Source organism: Apaloderma vittatum, unplaced genomic scaffold, assembly GCF_000703405.1.
Source record: "Apaloderma vittatum isolate BGI_N311 unplaced genomic scaffold, ASM70340v1 scaffold7874, whole genome shotgun sequence".
NCBI classification, from domain to species: Eukaryota; Metazoa; Chordata; class Aves; order Trogoniformes; family Trogonidae; genus Apaloderma; species Apaloderma vittatum.
Genome location: NW_009712115.1, coordinates 67,052 through 85,101, shown reverse-complemented (window position 1 = coordinate 85,101; position 18,050 = coordinate 67,052). Strand labels below are relative to the sequence as shown.

General features: G+C 38.0%; 1 protein-coding gene across 1 annotated transcript in view; it reads right to left on the bottom strand.

Annotated features, from left to right (window-relative positions):
- Positions 1-10,858: 10,858 nt before the first annotated feature.
- Positions 10,859-18,050, bottom strand: part of LOC104272776 (neurexin-1) — a gene marked incomplete at both ends in the record, with an annotated part of 71,391 nt that continues 64,199 nt past the window's right edge. Inside the window, 3 exons of the mRNA XM_009867864.1 lie at positions 10,859-10,978; positions 11,926-11,952; positions 16,542-16,715. Of these exons, the coding sequence (XP_009866166.1) occupies positions 10,859-10,978; positions 11,926-11,952; positions 16,542-16,715 (321 nt within the window). The remainder of the gene's footprint in view (positions 10,979-11,925; positions 11,953-16,541; positions 16,716-18,050) is intronic.

Genomic DNA, 18,050 nt, shown 5'->3' with positions numbered 1-18,050 from the left:
TTAAGTGGGTTTTTTTCAGTGTGTGGATGTTTACAGTGAAATGATTTGCTGCTTCATATGTCTGTTTTCAGTTCAAAGTATGGCTTCATAGGATGAGAGGCAATGGTTTTAAACTGGATCAGCATAGATTTAGAATAGACATTAGGAAGAAGTTCTTCACTTTGAGTATGAGGAGCCACTGGTGAGAAGTGTGAGATGTGCCATCCATGGAAGCGTTCAAGGCCAGGCTAGGTGAGGCCTTGAACAATCTGGTCTAAGTGTCCTAGACCACAGCAGGGAGATTGGAACTAGATGATCTTTAAGGTCCCTTCCAGCTCAAGCCATTCTCTGATTTAGAACAAAGAGTGATAGCATAACACTTAGCAGCATGAACATACCTCCAGAATTAGCACCAAATTGACGAGGATTCTTAACACAGCCTTTAAATTAGGTTTGTGGGCACCAAACAGCTTCATGATAATCAGCTGTTCTTTGTCCTCTTTTCGACAATCACAACTTTTCAGTACCCAGGCTGAGTATTAGCTGCGTTTAATATGGAGTGGTTTTCCCCAGGCTGGGACTTCAATTTGCAAATGCCCTTGTTAAACATCCATACTCTAAAACCCTGTAAAATTCCTGCAGCCCTACAAGTACTGCTTCCATCAGTGTTTTTTCATACTGTTACTACTTTGTTACCTTCTTTCATAATGTCTTAAAATCCCGAGTAGAATATAACTATGAAGACTTTCAAACACAACATCAGTATACAAGATTCATAAGCCTAAGTCAAAATGAGGTACTGAAGGATCTTAAACATCACATGTGACACTGAGAGTACAAGCATGCTTATGGAGGTATGTGCTAAGAAAAAAACAAATGAAACTTCATCCAGACTAACTGCTGCTTATGTGGAGATGGCAGGCCAAAAGTGGTCAAAACCAGGTGCAATATTTTTCCTCCACCATGGGAACAAAACCATGAAGGCTGCAAAAAATGTATAATGTTTCCTCCTCTGTGCCGTGCCATTACTTTAGTGCATGCTTCCATTCTCGACTTCTGAGGATTTACACGAATCTTAAATTTTGATCTCCCAGAACACCTTGATTTACCCGTATGACATTCAGGTCGCCTTGTCTACTCTGCTTTTAATATAAAAGGCTTTTTTTGCCTCAATTGTCTGCAGCACCTGGCAAAAAGGAATACCCAGAAACCTCCGAAGATGGTATCAAGCTACCAACAAAATTTTGCTTTGCCACGAATATAGGAGTTCCTCTTATGTATGTAGTTAATTTGAACCTAACCTACCTGTCTGTCTGTTAAGTCAGAATTCACAATGAGGAAGATCAGGTTGCCTTAGTAACCCAAGTCCAGGTGTACAGACTTCAGAAAGACTGAGTAATTTTATCTTTCTGAAGCACCATTGTACTTAAAAATCTTGGACATGTAATAGAAATGTATTACCAAACTCCCCATATACACTTTGAGTTATCTTCATACTATGGGTTATAGAAGACAATGTTTGGGAAAGCTTTTTCTTCTTCTTTCTTACCATTTGTGACCCTTGCAGCTGTCACCTATTAAAAACCCCAGCACTTACTCATTCCTCTTTCTGAGGGTTTCTTGGAGAGGAATGACTGACACCATTACAGAGCTAAAACTTCGACTCCAGCTGTGCCATAATTAATCTTGTTCAGAAAACTACTAGTTACCTAAAATTGATTATTACTATGATGATATTAATATGATATTGTTAGAATGTCCAAAGAAATCTGAACAGTGACAGCACTTGTCCAGTGTGCTTATTACTGTGAACAGCTTTTGGCTACACAAATTTCAGGTCTGAACTGCACATAGTATGCTATTAAATTGTAATAATTGAAAGTTCTAGAGAAAGGAATCTAATGGTACCCAGCAGAACAATTTCAGTTCCATGAGAATATATTTAATTAACCCTTAATCATTTTCACCTTTATGACACTGGAAACACTTCTAGGATTTGATTTACAAAATTATTATGCCATTAATAAGAGAAAGATATTATTGACATACTACAATCCAATTTAATTACTCCCTTGATTCCTCCAGAGGCAGAGAAAAGCTTGCAATTTTCTGACACTATGTTTCATTTTTAATATTGTGAGATAGAAAGTACCTCTGAGCAGGCCAGGGAAGTTGAGTAATTGCTTCTCTCTGAGCTACAAGCACAACTGTAACAATGTGTTCTGGCCACCTTGAAAGTTCCTTTTTGGCTTTTTCCGTATTAAGTATCCTACTTAAAACTTAACTTATTACTGCTTGCTAGCAACATTCTCACATGTAAGAACTTTCTATTGTCTTCATTTTTTTAAAGGCATGGTTTGTAATGTGTTTAAGAAAATGGAAAATACTTAGCTATTTTAGTCATGGATAACTCATCTGACTACTCCAGAATTGTAGGTAAACAAAAGCATGCCTGTTAAATTACATAATTAATAAACTGATAGATCTTAATGAAAGCCCAAAATTTGCATACTCCAAAATCCACATGAAAGAGAGAAGAAAAAAAAACTAATAGAGCTAAACTAAAACCCTGAAAAAATGTTCTCATCTATGCATCATACTCCATAGTTCTGGCTGGGGTAACGTGCTCCTATATAATGTCACAGGAGCCTGACAACTCAAGGTGCAGTCTATCCGGATTAGGATTCCAATAAAAATTAAAGTTAAAAAAACCCCAGTAATCTTGGTCCATGGCCATGGCTCAAGAGGCAAGACTTCTTGCATTTCTTGCTCTTTTTGCAGCTTTTCTAATTCTCCTAAATACCTCAACAGTTCTGCATTTTCAAGACTGCGTGTGTGAAGTCCTACTTCCTTTGAAGTTTATACAAATTGGGCCACTGATATTTGTCACCAGAAACTCCAGATATTCATTATAGAGAGATATTGGATAAGATAAGCTGAACAAATTGAGATTTCTTCAATTAGTTCATTCTGGCAGCTTGCCCTGCATTGTAATTTTGTGTGAAGCTATCTTTATTTCTCCTGTGGACTGTGAGCCTCTGTGGCAAAATAATCATATGAAGTATTTAGACTGGTATGTTATCAGGGACAGAGTTTTTAATTCTCAGCTACTGGAGATGGAAATCAAATGTGTTTTAAAGTACTCTGAGGAATTTTCTATCCCTTTTCTTAATAGTGGGTTATATGTTTATTGGTAGCTAACAACTGCAAAGTCTTAGCCAGGAATATCTAATATTCTTCTGGAAAGTACTACTGAGTGGCTCTAATGGTTAGTTTAGCTTTCGGCCACTGGTTTAATTAAGCTTCTTTATTTTGTATATATCTTTCACACAAAAGTAGCATTAAGACTGATCTTAACACTTTAGGTGTCAAAAGGTCCAAAAGATGCAGTATCCATAACAGTTAAATCAATTAATAAATGCAAAAGAAATACAGGCGGCAACATGATTTAAATCCATCATTTGTTTCAGATCAGACTGATAATGTAAAGAGAGACAATGTGAATATCACCCTCTGATTTGCATTCCAGAAGAAAGAAGACACTGTAAGAGGAGAATGACTATCCATTGTAAACACTATGACAGATCAGAAGACTGTAAAAGGTATTTTTTATACACTATAAATATAGTGTGTGGGTTTTTTTAAAAAATATATATACACATACATGACATTAAACACAAAGCACTGCAAAACTAACTAAAGCCACATCTAAGTTCTGTGTGTAATATTAAATTACTCCTCCTTGCATACAGATTATTACATTATTGCTAATTTCATATTCACAGAGTAAAAGATTCTCGTCTCATGCAGTGAATGAATGTGCCTGTTTTGATCAGCATTCTTCAGTGAAGAAGGCTGGTGTTTATAAAACTGCTCACTTATTGCAGAAGGTGAATGCTGACTCAGTATTTAAGGGGTTTGTGGTTCAAAGTATAACCTCAATTATTAGTTAACGCACTTTCCAAACACTACACTGAAGAGAGAATCATTCATTTCTCCTGGAATTTTTATAACATCAAATACTTTAATATCCAAATCTTTCATAAACTTTAACTAATGTATTTTTATAGTGCCTAGTTTCTACTATCCTCAGTAACAGACAAAAGATTCCACTGTTCAGTGTGAAATAATTAGGATTTGATTTTCTGGAACCATACATGTTTTAGTCCAAATTTTGAGTGTGCAGCATAACTGCACATCAGAGTACAGATTACACAGATTGTCAGCCTAGAAAAAAATTACAAGTACCTACACACTGAATTCACTGTCATCTAATAATACATGATTTTCCCTTCAAAAATCTATCCTGGCTATCCCTAATAACCTCCTTGTCCCTTATATGTTTGGAAATGGCTTCCAGGCAGATTTTCTCTAGCATCTTTCCAGTGATCAAGGTGAGGCTGAGCAGCATGGATCCTTCTTTCTGAAGACAGGAGAAACATTTACTTTCTCCTAGTTCTCAGGAACTGCAATAGCCATGACCTTTCATGGATAATCAAGAGCTGCACTGCAATGATCTGTGACACTTGTGGATGTCTCCCACCAGGTCTGAGGAACTCATATATGTCCACTTTGTTTAGATATTCCATGGCCCGACTTTTCTCCACCAAGGCAAATCTTCCTCCAGACTTTCAGTGCTAGAGGTTGGTCTTACCAGTAAAGACCAAGGCAGAGGTAGAAGTCCTTCTTGTTACTCCTTCATGACCCTTGTAAGATTAAACTTTGGCAATTTAACTCAAAGTGGGCCTTGGCTTTCCTAACCCCATGCCTGCATGCACTGACAGCATCTCTGTATTCTTCCTGGGCTACCTCATCCTGCTTCCACTTCTTGCACAGTCCCTTTTAATGTTTGAGTTTTGTTAGAGACTTCACCTGCTTTTTGCCACTTATGCTTTATTTTCTGTGAATGAGGTTGTATATGAGGGTTCCTCAGCTTCAGGAGAGTGATCCTTGAAAATTTACCATTTTCCTGGTCCCTAAGGAGTTCTTCCAAGCATGTCCCTGAACAGGCCCAGATATGCTCTATTGAAGACCAGGATTGTGTTCCACCTTTTGTTTTGCTCCTAAGTCTCAAGAACCTGAACATCTTGACCATCACAACCCTGATCCATCCTTCCTTGTTTGTACATATGAGGTCTAGCAGTGCCCCTCCCTTTGTTGGCTCCCTGATGACCTATGTCAGGAAGTAAATGTACTCCAAACATCTCCTAGATTGCCTGTACCCTGCTTTGTTGACCCTCCAGCAGACACTGGGGTCATTCAAGTTCTCCATGAGGGCTAGGTCTGCAAATATGAGGCTGTCTCAACTTGCCTGAAGCCAGGCACACCTATTTCTTCACCTTTATCAGCCAATTAGTACCAGATATCCACCACATCCTGTTAGATTTTGGTCTGCCTTCTAACCTTAGCTCGCAGGTGCTCAGCTAGCTCATGACTTGTCCCGAGGCAGAGCTCCACACCTTCTCATCACACTTAGTCCACTACCTCCTCACTTTGTTGTGAGTTGTCATCTATATGCCTCATCATTCCTAGTCTTGGATCTCTCCTCACCAGGTTGGCTGGCTTGTGGCAAAGATCCTTTTGCCCCACCTTAGTGAGTGGATTCCTTTTTTCCCTAGCAGGTCTTCCTTGAACTTCTTGCCCAATTTCCAATTAAATCATCCCAATTCACAACAGTTGTTACATTATCACTGAAGCACATTTAAAAGAAAATCTAACCATCGCTACAGGTATAGTCTTAGCTGAAAGGCACCATCTCTATAAAGCAATCAAATACCAAGAAAACCAAACACGTTTTTCATGAACCCATTTTGCAATATTGGCATAGTTATCCATTTAAATGAGGGCTCTTGATCTTGCTTGGTAAAGAGTCAAAATAAAACAGAACATTTATAAAAAGTTTTGTTGCAGTGGTTGAGAATGTCAAATTCATAGAGAAGAGCCTGTCTGGTGAAGTTATAATCTTTCAGAAATGGATTTTAATGGAAGTGTTGACACAGTGTTAGCTATACTATCATAACTACAATGCTAATATATTATTCCCTTATGGTAACAGTGTTGAAGCTGCCCTGTAATTCGGCACAGAACATTTCTATACTAATGCAATGTGACAATGTTATTATGTCTGCTATTTTCTATGCCATAATAGCAGTATTTGTTTCCACAAATGTGCCATTATATTCACTACTATCGCTATACTTAAAGACTGCCCAAGTAAAAACAGATGTAACTTACAGAAAGCAGATAATATCTTACAGATTTGTTTATTTTGCCAGAGAAATTTCCACCCCTACTCTTATTAAAAAAGTTGAATTCCCTGGAAGGATAGTTTTCACTATATAACTTGCTGTTAGAAATAGTTACGATGTTCATGATGTATTTTCTCAGAGGAGTTGCATGCAGCAAGCCATTTGTAACAACAGCCATCAAATGTCCTTTTACTACAGTCTCCTATATAACTTCATTTTGTAGGAACAACTGCTATTGGACTGCTTTACACTTATCAGTGTAACACTTCTGTCTATCACATCTAAAGAGCACTGTTGCCCTGAATATCCAAGTGTCATATCACATCAAAAGAGAAAACGATAATCTGTACAGCACCTTGGGGTCAAAACTTCCCCTGCCTGGTTGCCTAGTTTATCTTCCAGTATATAGGAAACTGCAGCACACAGAATGCTCCAACTTGTGCTACCATGGGGGGTTATGGTCTACAGGCACTTCATGCTCACTGTAGTGGAGTACTGAGATTTGCAACTAAGCAAAAGTTTTGTGGATGGACCTGTGGGTGTCCCTGACTACAGATGTAGCCTTACCCTTGGCATGTCTCAGGTCATTTCCCACAGAAGTACATTCCCTAAACTTCTCTCTAGGTGACACATAGATGATACCCTTGAACTGAGAAGGAAAACAACTGCCTCACATGGTGCTTGTTTTGAGAGAATTTTTTTTTTTTTTTTAAAAAAATCATTTTAATCTGTGCACATTTTCATCTGGAATAATACACTGAACAGCACAGGAGTAGTAATTTGCTGTTATAGGAAAGATGAAAGAAATTTCTACTGTATTAGTAGAATGTATTATAACACTTTTGAAAAAAACTATTTCTTTCATTATTTCCTCCAAAGCCTCTGTTCTGGAATGACAGAAATGATACACGTGAGACATTTTCCTTGTAAAGCCTAAGAACCACACACGTCAAATCTTTGTGCACTGAGGTTACTATGGGAAACAGGCTGAAAGTATCAGCTCAAATGTAGCAAGGTAATTTGTGCACATTTATGCAAACTGCAGATGATACAAAACTAGGAGTGGCCGATAGATACATGTGCATCTAAGCTCGAAAAGTGGGCTGACAAGAACCTTGTAAAAAAAAAGAGAAATGCCAAATCCTGCACCTGGGGAGGAACAACTCCATGCACCAGGACAGGCATAGAAAAGGTCTGGGTGTCCTGGTAGACACCAAGTTGAACACGAGTTATCAACATGCTCTCCCAATAAAGCTGGCCAACGACCTCACCAACTGCATTAGGAAAAACATTGCAGAAAGCTTGAGAGATGTGATCCTTCCCCTCTACTCAGCACTGTTGAGAGGCATCTGGAGAACTGTATCTCCTAGGGCTAGTCTCCCCGGTGAAAGAGCAACATGAGCATATTGGAGTAAGTCCAGCAAAGTGCCACAATTAAGGGCTTGAAATATCTCTCATATGAAGAGAGGCTGAGAGCCCAGGGACTGTCTAGCCTGCAGAAGAGAAGGCTCAGTGGGGATCCTATTCCACTTGATGTGTGGGAGTAAAGAAGACAAATACAAATTCTTCTCAGTGGTGTCCAGTGACAGGACAAGAAGAAATAGCACAAACTAAAATACACAAAATCTGATTTAAATACAAGGAAAATGTTTGTACTGTGAGGGTGACTAGTACAGGTTTTCCAGAGAGGCTATGGAGCCTCCACCCTTGGAGATATTCAAAACCAACTGAATGGAGACCTGGACAACCTGTACTAGCTGACTCTGCTCTGGGCAGAGGGATTGCACTAGACAATCTCCACGGGTTCCCTCTCACCTCAGCCATTTTGTCACTCTGAAATCTCTACTTAAATATGTTCCCGAAGATCTGGTGAAAAAAAATAGCAGGGAGGTGTGGTGGGTCAACCCTGACTGAGGACCAAACTCCCATCCATCTGCTCTACCACTCCTCCTTCTCTGACCTGGGTGTCCCCTCTGCTATTTCTCACTCTTTTTGTTCCCTCCTCCTCCACCTGTCCAACATTATGGTAAGAATGGCATACCGTCTAAATGTGTTTTCACAGAGGTGCCACCAGCTTGGGTGAGGGGCTCAGCTGTGCCCTGTCATGGGTGTGTTGGAGCTGGTCATGCCTCGCATGGGGCAATGCCAGCCTCCCCACACTGAAGCTGCCCTGCAGCCCCCTGCTGCCAACACCTGGAAATGGACATCCAACATGAAAGGGACGCAAATCTCCCTAAACTAGGTACTTTTAACCATTTCTCTTGTAACCACTGACAATGATTTTTTAAGTGGTCACTTTTGGGGTTTGAAAACAAACAAAAAATCTCTTCCTATGAGATTCAGATGTCTCAAATACTCCAAGTACTACAAATACTCCAAGTACACTCAAAAGTAAAGTAAGCCAAGGGCCTGTGTGTGTAGCAGTACTGGGTTAGATGGCAGCTTTGGTCAAGCAGTGTTGCTCCATGCGTAATTCTGTGATGGAAACGTGCTCACACACACTGCTCAGGAACATGCCTACGCCCTTCTGAAGGGAATGTGTTTTTCAGCAACAAGCAGGTGCTATTCCAGATCTGTCACTGAGATAATATTTCTTTACATGAAGGGAATCTGTTGTACTTCAGTGCTGCCGAAATTTAGCCTGTGGTGAGCAGCCTATGCAAGCTGCTAAAAGCTTGTAGTAACATTTCATCATTCCTCTTCCCAAACCCAGCAGAGATCAGTCTAGGAGAATCTATATGACATTGAGATTACAACATAATTTCTTCTCCTTTCCCTCATATATGCCATTATGAAAAATCTCTCTTGTTAGATTTGCTTTGCAGACTTTTGGTACCTGAACTAATCTGAGGAGCCAAGATAAAGCCAAACTCAAACATTTACAAGACTCTGCATTCTATTACAAAACATCCATATCTAGGATAAATTTATCTTTCATGTTTGTAATAAAAGAACATAAAAAAATATTTAACTGGAAAAAAGTAAGTATTTTTGGCAACCATGTACTAGGGGTACTCCTTTATCATCATCAGAAATAGTATAGTGAGAATTATCTAATTGTGTGCAGTGTAGTCCATGATGTGACTGTACAAATGACGCTTTATAGATTGGTAAATATCTTTCTTACATATGTTCACCAAATTTATGCAATAGCTGACACTTGAAGAAATAATTCATAGAATATTCCAGGTCTAGACATCAGTTACTACTAACACAAATTTATAAACAGATGTTTTGCTTTGCTAGATATGTAATATATAATTTGTTATTCATAGTTTATAGAAGATTTCAAATATCACAGATCAGAAATATCAACTTAGAAGTAAAATAGAAACAAAAAAATTTCTCCTATAGCAGATAGGGGACTGACAAATAAAAATACATGTTTAGCAGTATGATTAATCACTCACATTTCTGGGAATGACAAACTCATACACCTAAAGTAAAACCCAACCTTTGTTCAAATTATCAAAAGATCTTTGATATCGCATTTCATTTCTACCATAACAGCAACTGCAGAGAAACACAGATGAATCTGTTCTGTAGTTTCAAAACATGGCTGAGAATAAAAAAGTGGAACTTCCATGTGGAAGATTAAGGTAGTTATTACAAATAATTAATGTTCTACCCTTGTGCTAGACAATCTGAGCCAAAAGCCTTTCAGATTACTATTATTCTGTTATTTTAGGGTTTGTTCAAGAAGGTATATGTTGCCGTAGAGTGAAGAACCAGAACAAGTCATAAAAATCAAAAATGCTTGACTAGACAGTTACACCAACACTTCCTACCATCAATCATTCATTGAGATAAATGAACACAAATAGAAATAAAAATGCTTAGCCTTAAAAAATTTCCCTATTCATATGGATATAAAAATGTGCAATATTTCGATATTTCAAATGTGATGAAAACTCAGTGGCTCATTTTAATCAGTTATCGTGGATCGTTATGGCTCTTGCATTCCTATTCCACTTTCACTTCTGTATAGTTCTATTTAGATCAATAAGGCTAGATTGGAATAAAACTAGATTATGACACTGGTGAATCAGGTCCCTTATTTTTGACATTTTTGAGCTTTTCCTGAAAGACCAGATGGTTGCTGTAGGTTATGTAGTTTTATTCAGATGAAATTTAAAAGAACTAAAATACCCACCATGCTTTTATTATTGGCATGCTTAGTGTGTCACCTAGAGAAATCTACAAAGGGAGATAATGAGCCTTGTCAACTATTTCACAGTAATTATAGCCCTCATGATATAATGCTATAAAATTACAATATAGCTTAAGATAATAAAATGTAAAAGGCTTTTTCAGTCAGAAAAAAACCCACCCACTATTTGTAACATTTATGCAGGAAAGGGATTATTTCAAACAGGCAACCATCAGTATATTAGACATGCAATCAAGTGTAATAAATCCAAATTCTGTCAGTGTTTGATACCACACATTGTCCAAAATTTATACTGTACATTTCAGCTATGTTCTTCCCATAAGCCTTACAGATTTTTTCACAGGGTTTTTCAGTTCATTTAAATACACAACATCAAAATAATATAAAGCTTCAGACATTCGCTTCAAACATTGCCTCAAAGCTCTCGAGCGGCCAGATCAGCATTTGTTAGTGTACTTACGGTCGTTGCATAATGGTCCACTAAAGGAGGTCATACTACAGTCACAACTGAATCCATCCCACTGCTGTAAACACACTCCCTGGTTTGCACACGAATCCTCTTGGCACGTTGTGCTGGGGCCTGGTGAGAACATATAAACAAGGACTTGCACTTTGTCTTCCAAAGAAAGTTATTTCTCACTGGGTCACATTGACTAGCTGCCAGCATCTCAAAACCAAACGAGCAAAGAGTTACCAAGTGAAACGCACATATTAACATAATATTAAAAAGGTGGGTTTGCTTTAGTTTTAAGGTTGACATGTCAAACACGTAAGAATGCACAAACTGAAGTAGAGTTATTCCAGGTACAGTGGGAATATTAATTTTGTTGCAAGTTATTTGTTAATCTCGTGTCAGACCATTAACTGGCTAAATGTTTTCTAAAAACTTTGTTATTTTTTGCCTGTAAATACATTCCAAACAGCAAATCCAGATGCCACAGAAATCAAAGCTCTAGGAGACAAAAGTAAAGATTGGGAAATAAAATTAAAACCAAAACGAAAACCCCCAAAACTAAAATAAAATGGAGCTACATTATAAAAAGCTTTTAATCCCACAAATTATTTTAAATGATTTAGGTTTGAAATTAAAGGGATTTTGGGATTTTTTGGCAGGAATGTTGACAAGTACTAATTCACATGCTTCAGGGATCCCATGCAGGTTCCTTTCTTAAGGGGAAATGCAGAAAATCAGACTGAACTGGCATGCCAAAATATGACATACGCATGAAAAACAAAGCTACTCTATTTCTAAAGAATCATAACTAGACTACTGAAATATAAAAAAATTTGAAAAGGAATGATCAAAGAACTAAAGCAATCACTATACAAACATATTCAAGACTGAAAGCCTTTATGCAAGCTATGCTGGAAAACAAAGGTTCACGTAGTTCGTTGTTTTAAGGGTGTGAAAGAAAATCCGAAACAAAATATCATGCTTTAGTTCCGAAATGTACAGAGCATTTATTGCAGAAATCCAACTGTGCATTAGGGGTTTCAGTCTTGTTTAATACACACAGGGCTATCTACCTTGCAAATCAGCTTTCATCAATGCAACTTTGTCAGCAAAATAAAAAAGCAAAATATAGTAAATGTTAGTAAGCAATATTGAAATGGCAGCAAACACAGAAAAAAACCATTCAGAGTAAAGTGCATGCTGCTGTTAAAGAGAGAAAGAAATGCCATCTAATGCAAACAAATTAATGCTAATAGCCATAAATCTTCAGGCAAGCCAAAATAAGAAAGCAGTAATTTGCCAGTATTTTACTACAAATATAATGGTTAATTGAGCTGATGACATGTAATGAAGGAAAATTAAAAGTGTTTTTTTCTTTCTTCCTTGGATAGATATGAATGCATTAGCAGAGTGAATGCATGGCTGAATCCTGACTAGCCATTTGTCATGTTCAGATACACTGAATTCAAGAATAATTAGCACCGTCATCCCCTTGTGGTCTTTCTCTTTCCTAGCCCTTTCTTCGTGACTGCTGAATGAAGACTGAAACACAGACCATGAACTACAGATTACTATGAGCTCACGCACAGTTCACATTGACTCTTGACACTACAAGGAAATATTTGGTTCTGGAATCCTAAAATTGCCCTAAATTTTTTGTAGGAGACACTTCAATATCCATTTGAAACTCCCAATGCACATCAGTGATGACAGGGCAAAAGTGGTCCAAAGATTATATAAATATCCTAAATCATCCTGTAGAGAGAAATCCACTTAACTCTTCTTTCACTTTACAGCTCCTTCAAACATCTCAGCATGGAATTTTCTTTTGATTTGCCAGTATTTTAGAAAAAAATGTAACAATATGATTTAAGTCTGTTCAATGGCCTCTGGCTTTAAATGAGGCACTGCTCGAGCAAATCTCTGAACCAGGGCCTGAACAGTCACCAGGACAATGTAGAATGAGGAAACTCTACACTGCATCCCTCAAGACTAGTAACTATTCTATTTTCTCCTCCTCTAATATTATTAAGAATAATAAGAAAAATAAGAATAATAATGATAATATGACCACCATTATCTAGAATTGATTTACTGTAATAGGCAGACATAGGATAGTGATTTCTTTCTCTTCAGAGTTTTGAGCCCAGAAGTTTAAACATTTGGGCATTACATCATCCTTTCTTGAGCAAGAGATTATAATGACAGAATCCTTTAGCTGACAAGACAAGACACATTTTTTTTCTCACCAGATTCTGCTACTCGGAAACTTTACAAAGATGAAGTGAAAATATCTGTAGGTGTTTAAATGTTATATATTCATGCATTTATTTACACTTTAGTTATGCAATGTTAAATTTCTTCATCTTTGCAAAAGTAGAGCAAAAGTCACAAGGACTTAAAAGTACATAAACTTCAGGACCCTGTAGGCGCATTAAAAAGAGCATGTTAAAACACATGTATTTGGAAAAAAACCCACAGATATGATCTTGTTAAAAAGCAGAGTATTTTGCTTTTTACGAAGTCAATTCTTAGCACTTGTGGCTTATCTACAGTAGTTATTACTCAAAAATTGCCATCAAGACTAGCTTACATGTAAGAATTTCTTTTATTAAAAAGTAGGCCACTTTTAGTTAAAGAACAAATGAAGACTGTTTAATGTCAGTAAACACATAATATCTAACACAATAGGTTCATACTTTTCTATATATATTAGAAAACTAAGAATATTAGTAAGAATACTGTAAGACACTTTTTAAGCACTCATCTTTTGATTCACATTCAATTTAAATATTCTAATTAATTCAGTCTTCACTGTAGACTTTTTAATTGACTGGATTTAGTCTCATTTACATTTGTCTTATGTGAGGGCTTACATGCTACATATTACATAAAAAGCATTATTAAGTGGCATCCATGATGTTTTGCTATAGATTCAAAAATCAAGTTCCACATTTCACTTCGAAGAAACTTTACTTACATTAATACTTTGAAACTTTTCATATACTTCATTTAATACACAAATTATATCTGCACATGCACACACACAGTGCATTTTCGTTCCAAATATATTAAAACTATTCAGCTCTATATATTATATTACATTATATTATCTTACACTATGTTATGTTATGTCATATTATATCATATTATATTATATCATATCGTATATATTTAATTCTGTTTTAATTAAAATATGTAGAGAAAGTACAATGGATTTGACTAGAGAAAAATGTAGCTGACGCTTACAACCTGGCTCTGAGGTTTGCTATCAACAATTTGAAGAGTTAGTTAGCATATTTATGTTTCTAGCTGTTAGATTCTATCTAGTCTAGCCATTGAAAATTTGTCAACAAGGTGAATTTAGCCAAGTGTAAATTATATTCAATGCTCAATGATAAAGAACAGAGATATCTATCTGCCTCTGGCTGAAACTTCAAAATGCAAGCCTTACAACCTGACACACCAATCCTGTATGTGTGGGTTTGCAAAAAAAAAAAAAAGTTTCAAAGATAGAATTTTTAAGCTGCACTTATGATAACAAAATATCAATATTTTAAGATCAAAATCCTAACATAAAATTAATTAGTAGTGCATCATGGCTTCACAGTGTGAAGGAAGAGAGAAAAAGGTGTTTCACACCAGCTGGTTTGGGTTTTTTAATATAGAAAGGTGGGGAATTCCATTCCATAATAGTCCAAGAACACCAAATCCAAGTGCCTCACTTCTCTGGCAAGACTTTGCAGCAGTCTGATGTCTTAACAAAGGACCTATACCCACCAGTACAGTCTTTTGGATTGAGAGCGGTGCTGGCTAATATTTATTGTTGTGAAATTACTTCTGCTGCTGTTTGGGCTCAACATCTCAGGGGGCTCACAGACTTCATGCATCCCATAGCCATGTGAGATGCAAAACTGCTTCGCCCCATAAGGGTGGAGACAGTCTTGCCCATTACACAGCATCAGAGCTACGGGCAGCACGAGGCATACAGGGGACTTCTGAGAGGCAGCTAAATTTGCAAGTGACTTAATTCCTATTTTAGGTATCAGAACACTTGTTTTGTACACCTGATCCGCGGCTGGTAGACAAGAGACTGACAGAGGGGTCAGACAGGAAGACTTGAAGCAAACAAATGAGATGGAAGAGTTAACTTGCAAAGATTAAGCACAAAGGTTGGAAGGGAATATTTTATTCCATGCTGTTAAAGGATTTCCTTCTGTGGGCAAAAGACTTCTAATGAGACAGTTCTCTGGAAGTCAGCCTGCACATTTGGTTTGACCACTTTATTTGCCAGATGGTTTTGGTGTTAAAAAAAGCTGACTTTGCACTAAAAAGGACAATATTTGTACAGCCTTTATTAAATTGTTAGTAGTTTTATTAAACTCACTAATAGCTGAGTTGTGCCACTGGTTTAAAAGATGAACTCACACTCTAGACTGTAGCAATATTTCTTTGAAGTACATAAAATTCGTTTAGAAAATTGCATAATTTCAAAAGAAGCTAGGAAATGCATAATGGAATTAAGGTGTACTTTGACTCTCCGATGGGATGGTGTAGGCATGGAACTTGCTAAGATCTTTCAGAAAGCAGATTCTAATTTTCTAAATTTAGTGGCAAACTATATGCATTTTGTCATTCCCGACAGAAATAGACACTAAACGTACAGAAAAATAAGCTGTGAATTTTGTATGTTTCTATGTGCTATTGGTAGAAGTTCTACTGTTAAATAAATGCAATACGTAAAGAACAAAAAAGTTCCACCTGTACAAACATACTGTAGGTATAACAAAAGAGGAGACAAAATTTATTCACAAGAAAGCTTTATCTCATGAAGCTTGAGGAAACCCCCAGCTCTGCTTTGATTTTTTACAATGTCTATTTGCAAAACTAACAAGATTGACAGCAAAATCGTCAATATTCCAACTTGAAATTCTGTCGTGTCATCTACACATTTTGCTGTCCAGAGAAGAAGGGCACTTGAGAGACAGGAGAACACATAAAACTGAACAGACATAAAATTCAGAATTATGTGAATAAATATATATGCAGGGACAGAGACTTGCTTTAAATTATTCCATAAATCATAGTAAAAATAACGTGGGATTAAATGACAGCTGGAAAAATAGCTAGAGATTGACAGCGCTGTATTACAAATTTACCTCTTCTAATTCTGTCCTCACTTAAATTCCATGATATTCCAGATGAGTCAATAAAGACATAGAAAATGCAAGATAAAACATATTTGACTGTTACCGATTTCAGATAGGAAGGCTCATGACAATACAAATCTCAGGGGTGAGTAAAAATAGAGAAGATGGATCTTAAATAGTTTCATAAATTAGCCTTGAATTAATCAACTAAAAATGTCTGCTTTAAAAATGGAATTACTTAGCTAATGTCTCAGCATTAGCTAATACCTAAGTGTTATGAAGATATAAGGGAATTCAGTGAAACTAACTGTCGTTGTTTCTATCTTTAATTAAAATACATCAGAAGTAAACAAAATACATGCAAAATATCTTGCCACTGGAGAAGGATGAAAACTACATCAAACGTTTAAGAAGTTAATTCATGTTCTCAGATCAACCTCTGTGCTGTAAGGCAGACACACGCTTGTCTTCATAACACTAAAAAAACTCAGTCTTTATATAAGAGGTCAGACTAGATCAATCAGAAGCATATTTAATACCTTCACATCCTCTTTCTATTTGCCCATTGCAGAAGAGAGCATCGGAGATTAGGTCAGGCAGCCGTCCATTCAGGTCAACTGATGCAAGACAGCCTTGGAATCCCTCCTTTGCATGCACCAGTTTTGGCAAGGACTTAAACATTTCTTTGGCCACTCCTCCAATATACAAATCACCTGTTAATGAGAAATAAGTGTTAGATACAGGAGAAAAAACCCTGTGGAATCTGTAACCTGCTTGACTCCTCCAGCCTTTTTGTGCTGAATCATAGAATGACAGGTATCTCAGAACAAAAGAAACATTATTCAAAATAAACATAGAAGAAAACACTGATAGCTTATATGATGTGAAAAGACATTGCAGGACTATATTGTTTCAAAGGCGTATGCAGACTTCGCATTTGTATGGCTAATTACTTAGAAGTACGTGCGCGTTGTTATTTATGGGCCAGCTTATGTATACAGGAAGCATACAACTATTTCATAGAATCTCCATCTAGAAACACATGTAAAACTGATGCATGTTATTAGCATAATCAGCAAACCTAACCACAGACAACCTCTGATTATGGATCCTGCACACTGAGATAAAAAAAGACTGGAGGTTGGCCAGTGTGACACCCATCCATAAGAAGGGCCAGCAGGAGGATCCAGGGAACGACAGAGCTGTCAGCCTGACCTCGGTGCCTGGCAAGGTTATGGGGCAGATCATCCTGAGTGCCATCAATGGGCACGTGGAAGACAACCAGGGGATCAGGCCCAGCCAACATGGGTTTAGGAAAAAAGGTCCTGCCTGACTAATCTCATCTCCTTCTATGACTGCGTGACCGGTCTAGTGGATGAGGGGAAGGCTGTGGATGTGGTCTACCTCAACTTCAGCAAAGCATTTGACACACTCCTGGAAAAGCTGGCAGCCTATGGCTTGGACGGATGCACCCTTCACTGGATTAAAAACTGGTTGGGTGACGGGGTCCAGAGAGTGGTGGTGAATGGTGCTGCATCCAGTTGGTGTCTAGTGACCAGAGGTGTCCCCCAAGGATCAGTGCTGGGCCCAGTCCTGTTCAACATCTTTATTGACGACCTGGATGAGGAGACTGAGTCCACCCTAGGTTTGCAGATGACACCAAGCTGGGGGGGAGTGTCGATCTGCCAGAGGGTAGGAAGATGCTGCAGAGGAACTTGGACAGGCTGGGAAGATGGGTCAAGGTCAACGGGATGAAGTTCAACCAGACCAAGTGCAGGGTCCTACACCTTGGCCAAAATAACCCCCTGCAGCGCTGCCGACTGGGGGAGGAGTGGCTGGGGAGCAGCCCCGCAGAGAGGGACCTGGGAGTACTGGTTGACACCTGGTTGAACATGAGCCAGCAATGTGCCCAGCTGGCCCGGAAGGCCAATGGCATCCTGGCTTGTATCAGGAACAGTGTGGCCAGCAGCAGCAGGGATGTGATTCTGCCCCTGTGCTCAGCACTGGTGAGGCCTCACCTCGAGCCCTGTGTGCAGGGCTGGGGCGTC